This window comes from Arachis hypogaea, chromosome 11, assembly GCF_003086295.3.
Source record: "Arachis hypogaea cultivar Tifrunner chromosome 11, arahy.Tifrunner.gnm2.J5K5, whole genome shotgun sequence".
Taxonomy (NCBI): Eukaryota; Viridiplantae; Streptophyta; class Magnoliopsida; order Fabales; family Fabaceae; genus Arachis; species Arachis hypogaea.
This window is the reverse complement of record NC_092046.1, coordinates 142,443,699-142,455,047: the sequence shown is the minus strand read 5'-3', so window position 1 is coordinate 142,455,047 and position 11,349 is coordinate 142,443,699. Positions and strand designations below refer to the sequence as shown.

Genomic DNA, 11,349 nt, shown 5'->3' with positions numbered 1-11,349 from the left:
GAAATTTTATGGTATCTATTAATTATTGTCTAATTTTTATCTAATTTATTTTTTTGTGCTAAGTTTTAAATTTTTAAAAATAATTTACTTTTATATTTTTTAAATTAAATATTAATTTTTTACTATTTTTAGTAGATAGACACAACTTTTTAGATACCATAACATTCAACTGATAATATATGAACTTTCAAAAAGGCCGGGCTAGACACCATTCTATAATGAGAGGATAATTCTCAAAAAATAAATAAAATAAGAAGTTTCTAACATCAAATGGATCTGCTTTCAATAGTAGTTGATCAAAGTTCATCAGATAGTTGTAGTTAATTACTGGAATAAACGGAATCCCCTAGCTTGTTGCGTTTTATTTTCAACATAACAATAGGCTAATAAGGCTACCTGCTAAGTGCCACCTGTAACGCAGTTTTCTATCTATATTACTGTGGCTAGGGTATAATCTTCATGAAACGCAGTTTGCGAACCCAGAATGTGACCCTTTTGAAGGTGTTGGCGTGGCCAAAGAAACCATATTCCTTACTCTTATTCATGCTAGACACATGTTGAAAGTCAAAATGTAAGACGACTTTCAAGGCTTCATAATATGCAAACTCCTTTAGCTTAGTCTTCACAAGTCCATACTTTTCCACAATCTCATCCCAAATCTCGTCTTTGTCTCTCATAAACTCCACCACATCAACCCTATCTTCATCATTCTCGTCAAACCCAACAAACTCAACATCAAAAACCTCACTCAGCACTTTCCACATTCTCTTCCACGTAAACAAGTCGCCGTTGGTGCAATTGAACGCTTCATTATTGGCCTTATCCGTAACCGCAGCCCACACGTGCTGCTCCGCTAAAACCTCGGAGTCTGTCATGTCGCAAAAATGCTCCCACGTGTACCGTGTTCCTTGGTAACGAAACGGCAACGTAAGGTGGCGGCAAACCGCGGCATAAGCCCCAAGCATAACCAGCGTGTTGATTGCACTCCTTGAAGACGCGCCAATTATGATGGAGGATCGGTGAACGGAGTACGTCAGAGAAGGCGCGTGGGACGCAAGGAGATCCTCCTGAGCGTAGTAGAAGTTTGGGTACGGTAGTCGGGGCATGTCCTCGTGAAACGGGGGATCATGGCTCAGGAGTTGAGTTGACCGGGCCGGGTCAAAGATTGGACCCATGTAGTGTTTTGTCCCGGTTTGGAGGGTTACGTGGGTGAGGCGGGAAGAAGGGGAAGATTTGAGTGTGGTAAGAACGTTGTGGAGCATGGCTTTGTTGGTGGCAATGTTGGCTTCTTCGTCTTCCTGAAACTGAAGAGCCACCCAGAAGAGGTGTGTGACCTCGTGGGCTATGGGGGAGAGGCTGGCTTGTGTGGTGGCGGCATCGACGGCGTCGAAGCTGATGAAATCATCCACGATGGAAGCAGGAAACCAGGTGGCGGGCGGGGGACGGCGGGCTGCTCCGTAAACCTTCCATGGGCCTCCCTTGCAGTCGGGCTTCTTCAAGGCTTGGGCTATGTTAAACCCAACCATACCTGTGACTCCAACTATAAGCGCTACATAATGTTGGTTCTCCATGAATACAAAGGAAGTGAATTATTGATGTTTAATTGTTTACTAGTATTAGTATATCTGAATCTTTATGCTGAAATTACTCTCTCTCTATATATACACAATACACTCTCTCCTTCAGCAACTTTGTTAAATTCTGGTTAGTATATAATTAGCAAAGAAAAGTGAACTATTTGATGAAATTTTTTCCAATATTTTACCATTAAAATCATTATTGATGACTATTTAATGGCTACAAATCACAAAAATTACTAAATTACCAAAAAAAAAATCACAAAAATTACTTACCCCTTAATATTTCTCTTAAAGTTATAAGAGAAAGATAAAGATACTTTCCATTAAATTATTACAGCAAATAATTTTTCTTTCTAAGGTTATGATATTTATTAATATTTTTTTAATAAATATTTTTTTTAGTTAGAAATAAAACTCGAATATATAGAAATAAAGATGTGAAGATTACATTATTTGACTATTTAAGTTATAATTTATTAGTTTTTTAATTAAGAATAAAATTTAAATATATAAAAAAGTGATAGCATAAGAATTAAATTTAATTAAGTTAAATAATAATTAAAATAAAAAAAATAAAAAAAATAAATTTAGGACTTTAATAATTGTTATTACTTGGTCCGTGCCTTATACTGAATGTAGATGAGCTGGTTCCCATTGAAAATTTGGTAAATCCGTCCAAAATGGGTCAGACTCAGAGTGGTCAAAATTGAGAACTGGACCGAACCGCGACTATTGTTAGCATATATTATTGGAGTTAAGCACAACATGGCTTTTAAATAATAAGATAAGATTGGAAGTGTTGGTCTAATGATGGAAAGAGATTGGATTTTGATTTTTAAGCACACTTACAGGGAGGGAAATGTGTGTGCAGATTGGTTAGTCAAAAGAAGTGTCGGTAGAGAGTTAAGTTTTTATTTCATAGATAACTATCCTAGAAAAATCAAATATATACTAGATGATGATTGTAGAGGGGCTTCCAGACTCCGTTTTATTTTTTATATGTAATTTTCTGTTGGGCTTTTAAGCCCCGTTTTAGGCTTTTAGCTACTAAAAAGAAAAAATAATAATATTGGTAACGTGCATTCAAATAGTCTATTTCGATAGTACTAATTATATTATTGAGATTTTGAGATCGATAAAAGCAACCGCAAAACTAAGGGGCTAAGGTGGCCATGATCCTCCAAAATACCTAAAAAAAATTTAGTAATTAGCTATAAAGTAATGTATTTATATATTAGACATATTTTGAACACAATATTTATTGAATATTGATATTTATTTAATACGTATTTTTTATATTTAATTTAATTGTGTTTTAATAAAAAATAAAATTTTTTTATTACATTTATATATACTACACCTAAATATCGATATATGTGTTAGTGTGAAAGTTTTGAGAATCAGTTCAGTCATTGAATTGTTTTAATTACTGATTCATTCATTTACGGATCTAATCAATCCAATTATACTTCAACAAAAGACTGTTTTAGAATAAAATAATAAATAAATTATAAATAAATATCTTAAAATATAATTATAGTCTAATATAAAATTTAAATATCTTTTAAATTTAAAATACTATATAAAATGTCATCAACTAAAATTACGTGATCTTATCAAAATATAAATTCAAAAGTTAAATAATAAACAAGATAAGAGAATGTCCTAAAACCAAAAAAATTATAATAACTTTAATAAGGAGATAATTAAAAATTTTAGATGATAATTAAATTTATGTGAATGGTAGCCACTTTATAATAATAAACTAAAAATATTGCACATTATTCTAACAACAAAATTCTAATTTTAACAAGACATACTGCAGTTCAACACAAAGCTAATTTATTTATAAAAACTAAAAACATTATCAGCAAAGGGCAACAACATGATCAAACAGTAGAAGGGATAGAGTCTTTGACAATTATTACAGACAAGTTGCATTTGTAGTTACATAATTTGTAACACTCCCCAACAATACCTTGCAATCAATATGTTTATCAGTAACTTGTTCTCATTGAAAACAAAACAGTGTTAAGCATGAAGGTTTTCTATAAATAATAATAAAGTTAGTATCTCTGAATGGCACCCAAGCCTCTGCTACCCATTGCCAAAGAGTCAAGCTTTAAGTCTTCAACAACTTCACAAATTTTAATGTCAAGAACAATCAATAACATAAATTAAAAAATAGTAACAAATAATCACCTTAAAATTTATGAGTTCTTGCGATTGTTGGAATTTATTGGAGCGTTAGATGTGAGTTGATGATTTATTGGTGATAAGAGACTTGATTTGGACTCAAATTTGATGTTTTGCACGTATTGAGAATCGACTAAGGTGTGGTTTCGGTTTTCTCTATGTAATATGTAATATTTTTGGACACTTAGACTAGTAGACCTTAGGATGGGATTGAATTGGTTGTTGATAATTGTGATGTATGATGATTTTGATGATTGTGATGATTTCGGTGAATGATGATGTTGATTTATATTGTAGGATTAGATAATGATGATTATGAGGATTGATAATGAATTATGAGACTTGTTGATGTTGATAAATATTGAGAATGGTAAAATAATATTTTGTGATGGTAATTATTGAGATTTGAGTTTTATAAGTGAAATTTGGTGTATGGAATGGATGATACTATATATTGCTAAGTTGTGAAATAATAAGAAGGTATATGAATATAATTTAGGTACATTGGGACTGGTTTGGATGTGGAATAAGTGGTTTTGAATTGAGAGTTTTGGTAAAATTGAGGTTTAAAGATTTTTGGTAAAAATGAATTTTTGGCCAACTTTGGCAGATCATATATTGAATCTCGATTTTTGAAATTGATTGGATTTTCTTATCAAATTAAAGATAATTCAAAGAGTTTTAAAACGGTTTAGATTTCGTGGAAATAAGAATTTTGTAGAAAAAGATATGATCATTGGAAGTTGGTGTCAAAAAGTTGAATTCTGTGATGTTGCAGAAAATTGTAAGTTCTGGTTTGTGTGCCCACGCACACACCTGTGCCTACGCACCGAGCAGAACGAGTGTTATGACTCGTGTGTACGCACAAGGGATGTGCGTACGCACAAGTTGGGAAGTGCATTCCGTTGAGTGTGTGTGCACGTCTTCATGCTTATGCACAAGATGAAATTTTTACTTTGTGTGCGTACTAGGGGTGTACATGGCCCGACCCGACCCGAAGACCCGGCCCGGCCCCAAACACTTTAGGGGCTGATTTAGTGTGATTTCATCGGATCTGGGGCCGGATAAGGGTCTCAAAAATAGATCCAGTCATTATTTCGGGTCGGGTCCAGGCCATAGCTCGGGTCACTCGAACTCGTCCCGGTGGCTCGGTCATCATACACAATTAATATTTTGTGTTATTAGTGATGTATGATGGCTATTCTTATGTGGAATTTAAATATTATGAACCTTAATATTTTGTGTTATTAGTCATTATAAGATTATAAGTTAATGTTTTATATTTAAAATGCATAAGACTTTATACTAATGCATAATATTGTGTTATTTGTATTGATTTAAATATTTGGTATTATTAGACAATATTAGTATTGATTATGATTATGCTTTAATTTTAGAGAAGGGTTGGTTCTTGTTATATTTTTTTAAGTGAATTTTACTATGTGAATTGTGAAATAATGGTTAGAGATTAGGTGATTTTTACATGCTAAAGACCTGGTTTTTACTCGATTTTCACCCGGCCCAAAGGTGCGTATGTTTCATCGGGTTAGGGTCTAAAAATTAGGCCCGATTTACATTTTGGACCGGGTCTGGGTAAAGCCAAACCCAGTGTGGCCCCGCCCATGTACATCCCTAGTGCGTATGCACACCTCTATGCGTACGCACAACTCTAAGCATATGCATAAGCCCTATTTTTCAATAGAAAATTCTGTTTTTAACCGTTTTACCTTCTCAGCAAACTTGTAAACTTTCATAACGCTTATTTAATATTTCTTAGCTTGTTTTTAGGCTTGAAATATAAGAAAATACAAAAAGTGAGTTTCACTAGATATTTTCTGATAACAAGTTGAGAAGACGAAGAATTAGATTTTTGAAGTTGTGAGTGGACCGGCTGGGTATTATATTGTTGATGACTATGAAAACTTAAGAGTTGATGACATGTTTGTGAAGTCAAGAAATTGATGATGGTTATGACGGGTCGAGACTTGGAGATGAATGAAAACATTATTGAATACTGAGGATGATCACTAAGAACCATTGATATACACTGCTGTACGCTGATATTGTTGAGATGTTATGCGCCTGACAAGGACGGTAGGTTAATTTCGCCTGTCAAGGTCGCGACGGCAGCATAAGCGCGATGGTTAATCCTGCTTACGTTGAGATGTGAAGTCTGTGACTGAGAATCCCACTTGCATCTTTTTGGAATCACAAGAGTGTGTCGGACACTATATCCCTGGACCATGTGTCGGGCATGATATCTCTGAGGGTTCCCATTTTATTCGTGACTGAAATGCAACATTTCCATGGGGATGTGTCGGGTTGGTAGTTGAACCAACAATGTGATATCACAGCCAATAGGACAGACATTCATCATTTGTATTTTTTATGTGGTTGTTTGCTTTGTTTATTTGCAGACTATGTCTAATTATATAACATGCTTAATTGCTTCTTGATTTACTTGCTATACTTGATTATTTATTGTGTATTACTTGTATGCAACTATTTGTACTTTCTACTAGGATTGAGGAGGTTCGGTAGGCGGTGGCGATGGGATCGCATGGAGGTTAGGTTGGTGAAGGCTGTCGGACAGCGGTGAACTGATAGTTAGAAATCCCCTAAGTTAGATGACCTGTTTAAAGATTTATTTATTTGTTTTATAAGTTTGAATCTATGCTTGATGTGAAGATCTAGGATTTTCTCTGGCGTCCCAAAGTCTTATATCTTATATTACTGGGCGTTGTTACCATACTGAGAACCTCCGGTTCTCATACCATATTCTGTTGTTGTTTTTCAAATCCAGGTCGTAACCCATTTCGGTGATGATGGTTTCAGTGGCTAAGAGAAGGGGGGGGGTTGAATCTTAGCCCCATTTTCTTATGTTGCTGACACTTGCTGAATGCAGAGGAGGCTTTTCTGTTTTAGCTCGTCTCTGGACACGAGACTTTTTGTTTTTGCTCGTCACTTGCCACGATACTTTTTGTTTTGTCTCGTCACTTGGCACGAGATAATTTTAGTTTTTTGCTCCTGTGCAGTAGAGATCAGAAATGGAGTTGGAGAGAAGAAAGATTACACCAAGATATATCCTGGTTCAGCTGCTAAGTGCAGTCCAGCCTACATCCAGTCTCCATCACAAACATGATGGAATTTCACTATAATTGACAAACCCCAATTTGACGGTTTGTTTCGCATTGAATTTAGAGTATTTTGATAACCTTTGTCACATTTAGCCTAGGAATTAGCATGATTTTGTTATCTCTCCCATATTTGTGCTTAAGTGTAAAAACATGCTTTTTAAGCCTTATTTTGATGAATTCTAGTTCTTCTTTGATTCCATAAGATGCCTTGATGTGTTTGCTAGTAATTCTGGGATTGAAATAGGCTAGGCATGGATCAAAGGAAGCAAGGAAGGAAGCATACAAGTGGAGAGAAGCATAAAAAGTCAAAGAAGCAAAGTCAGCCATGCACGCGCACGCGTACAAGGCGCTCGTGCGCACATCGCAGAATTAGCCAGGGACGCGCACGCGTACCGTGCGCGCACGCGTCGATGAGGGCACATGACCTCACTAATGCAACACGTGCCTGGCGATTTGAGAGGGTTTCTGAACCCATTTTTGGCGCCAAATTGCTAAGGGAAAGGAATAAAAGGATGAAGGATTAAGGGGAAGGCATGATAATCATAATCATCACTTTTGACTAATAATCACTCCCAACCACTAATCACTTTTAGTTTAGAGTTTTAGAGAGAGAAGCTCTCACTTCTCTCTAGAATTAGGATTAGGATTAGGTTTAGTTCTTAGATCTAGATTAAGATTCATGTTCTTCTACTTCTACATCTCAATTCCATGTAGTTACATTGATTCTTCTTCCATTCTTTTATTGTAATTTCCTTTATGTTGTTCTTATACTTTGTTGTAGATCTAGTATTGTTCCTTCTACATTCTTCCAATTCAATAAGAGGTAATTCATAATAAATGTTTCTTCTTTGCTTTTCTATTGTTGATCTCTTGTTTTTGTAGTTGTAGATTCCTTTTAATTCTTGCAATTAATAATGTTTACTTCTATCGCACTCTATGTGTTTGTTGAAATGCCTCTTTTAGTTTTAGTGTAGATTTTGTTCCTCTTGGCCTAGGTAGAGTAATTAGTGACACTTGAGTTATCTAATTCCTTTGTTGATTGATAATTGGAGAGATTGCTAATTGGTTTGGAGTGCACTAAAGCTAGTCTTTCCTTGGAAGTTGGCTAGGACTTGTGGCTCAAGTCAATTCATCCACTTGACTTTCCTTTAATTAGTAAGGGTTAACTAAGTGGTAGCAATGAACAATTCTCATCACAATTGAGAAGGATAACTAGGATAGGACTTCTAGTTCTCACATCTTGCCAAGAACCTTTTATAGTTGTTAGTTTATTTTCATTGCCATTTACTTTTCATGCTTCTTATCTAAAACCCCAAAATAACTCATAACCAATAACAAGACACTTCATTACAATTCCTAGGGAGAACGACCCGAGGTTTGAATACTTCGGTTTATAAATTTTAGGGGTTTGTACTAGTGACAAACAACTTTTTGTATGAAAGGATTAGTGATTGGTTTAGAAACTATACTTGCAACGAGAATTCATTTGTGAAATTCTATACCATCAAAAATCCATTCGTCAAAATGGCGCCGTTGCCGGGGACTTGCAATGGTGTTATGTTATTGGTTATTGTATATATGTGAATATTGTGAATATGTTTGCTTTTGTTAGCTCTTGCTAGTTTTAGGATTTAATTTTCTTGTTTCTTATTTGATTTTGTTTTCATTCTCCTCTTGCTATCATGAATTCTCACCTTGGCTATGAGTTTGGTTATCAACATGTTGTAGGTGATGAGGACTATAATGGAGATGTGTATCAAGGATGGGACAACCAAAGATGGGAGGAGCCATATGCATATGATCAATCCTCATGGCAACAACCTCCACCAATGCACTATGAAGAAGAGCCATTCTATGATGCATACCAATCCAATGGCTATGGTGACTCACCTTGTGATTTTCAAGAACCACCACCATATGCCTATGATTCATACCCTCAACATAACTCCCAACCATACTCACAAGCCCCTTCTTACCAACCATCTTCATATGACCCTAATCCATATCCATCCTACCAACAACCATATGAGCAATATGAACCAAACATAGAACCACCACAACTCTACCAAGAAGAACCACCTTCCTACTATGAACCCTCCTCCCCATTTAATGAACCCTTCCACCCACCCCAATCTCTAAGGGATGAAACCCTTGGTGTTCTTGTTCAAGGGCAAGAAGAGATGAAAAGGGATGTGCAACATTTCATGGCCGCCTTGGATGCGGTAACAAATCAATTAGCCTCCCAATGCTTGAACACTCAAGGAACTCCCATGGCTACATGTGGAGAATCAAATGAAGAACATAGCATGAAGGAGAGATTGGAAACTCTGGTGGGAAATAAGGAAAGTTGCTTTGTATTGGAACAATTGGAGGAAGCTTTAATTGTTGAAGACAAGGAAGAAGTGGTAGAAGACTTAGGAGATGCGGAGCTTCCATGGGAACATAGAGTTGAAGAAAACCCCTCCAAGATGATTGAAATTGATGCTAGGGAGGAAAGTGCACACCTTCCAAGGCATATTCCATATGAAGACTTGGATGAGATAGAGCAAGAACGGAGTTCCCATGGCAATAAAGAGCCAGCATCAAGTCCTAGTAGTGGAGAATCCTTTGAACTTGAAAAACCTTCCCCCGGTGCATTTGAAAAGGTTGTGGAGGTAAACTCCTTTCACCCTCCCAATTATAGTTTGATTAAGGGAAAAGGCTTAGATAGTTTGATTATTAATGAACAAAGGATTGAATTAGAGAAATCTTGTGAAGAGGTGGAAGTCCCTAGAAATAGAAGAACGGGGGTTGGTTATGCTTTGTCAAGATCTTTGGAAGCATCTTTGCCTAGGTGGCCATCTACTCCTTCACTTGAGTGGGTAAAATTCATCTCTATTAGCTTTATTGTCCCACTTGAGTATGGCTTGCTTGAAACGGATGGTCAACTTAGGATCCTTTGTGGGATAAAGCGTAAGCGAAAGATGTTTCGTGGTTGGCGTTGCAAATCAAGGCTCATTATGGTTGATGCATCAAACATGAGATATAAAGGTTGGAGTAGTGCTCAAATAGACAGGTCTAGGAGGATTGTTGGCCACTATATAGAGAATTCACCTTACTCACCACCCGGTTGGACTAATAATGATGATCAACCTCAAGACGGGTGCGAAGATAAGATATGGGACCCCGGCTCGCTAGGTGAAGAGCAACTAGGGGGACTCATATCTTGGGTAGAACTTTGCCCAAGCTTGACGAAAATGGTTGGAAATTCTGTCAACCAATTGAGAAGCAAAGATCCTTGGAGATTCAAGGACGAGTACAAACATAAGCCACCATGACAATAAGCTTCTCAAAATGTCCAACTTAAGGACTTAAACTAAAAGTGCTAGGTGGGAGACACCCCACCATGGTAAACTCTTTCCACTCTTTTAAATTTACTTAATAAGTGATTTGAGTTACCATTGTAGGTAGATGTTTCATACAAATTTGTTTGTACAACTTAATTGTTAGCTTAGTCACATGCATGTTGTGTTTAGTAGTAGATGAATAATATCAAAAATTGCATTTTTGTGAATTGTATGATGGTTGAGTAAATAAGAGTTGTGAACACTAAGGGGAGCCCCCAGCAATTTTTTTTTTCTGAAAAAAAAAAGGCGTGGACGCGCGCGCACAACGTACGCGTACGCGTCCCGGTGCGCATGCACCACGAGCCACACTCCCGAGAGTTGGGCCTCTCTTGGGCAAACATTGTGCCTTGAGCCCAACCTGACCCACGCGGACGCGCACTACGTGCGGGCGCGCCGACTATTAGAACATGGAAGTTCGCGCGGACGCGCACCTGCCGCGTCCGCGCCGATTTGCTGCTGCAAATGATTGAGCCAAACCCCAGAGAGTTAAGCCATTTCTGGGCTAGCTTTAGGCCCCAGGCCCAACCCGATCTGCGCGAGCGCATGCATTGCGCCAGCGCGCCATTTCACAATTCGTCAATATACGCGAACGCGCATTTACCGCGCGCGCGTCCTTGCGTGTTGCCACCAATCTAGGCCACGAACCCAAGAGTCGGGCGTGCCTCAAGCCCATTCTAAGCCTCAGGCGCAATCTCATGTACGCGTGCGCGCACCGTACGCGCACGCGCCCCTGCCTAATATGCCACCCCACGTTAGCGCGCACTGCACGCTCACGCATGAATCTCCCTTTCCCCCAATGCGCGCGGACGCGTACATGCCGCGTGCGCGCAGGTCTGGTGCGCGATGATGACAAGTCATCCTAGCCCATTTTAGCTAATCTTTTTCTTTAGTTTTCATTAGAATTATGCACTTTCTTGAGCTACAAGCAAGCTAATTGAGAAGATTTTCATGTTTCCCTTGATTGAACCAACCATAGGTGAATTCATGCCATTTCATGAGGTTTTGAGCTATATTTGTTGCATATTGTGGAATATTGAATACCTCATGATT

The 11,349-nt window shown here is 37.5% G+C and overlaps 1 protein-coding gene across 1 annotated transcript; it reads right to left on the bottom strand.

The window, feature by feature from the left end:
* Positions 1 to 257: 257 nt before the first annotated feature.
* LOC112723142 (3-oxo-Delta(4,5)-steroid 5-beta-reductase) lies at positions 258 to 1,684 on the bottom strand. Its single transcript, XM_025774391.3, has one exon. It carries the CDS (start codon positions 1,569 to 1,571, stop codon positions 444 to 446), a length of 1,128 nt encoding a protein of 375 aa, XP_025630176.1. The 5' UTR covers positions 1,572 to 1,684; the 3' UTR covers positions 258 to 443.
* Between the last annotated feature and the right edge of the window lie 9,665 nt (positions 1,685 to 11,349).

Coding starts and splice junctions, on each gene's coding strand:
- LOC112723142 (XM_025774391.3), bottom strand. CDS start 1,571: ATGGAGAACCAACATTATGTAGCGCTTATAGTTGGAGTCACAGGTATG.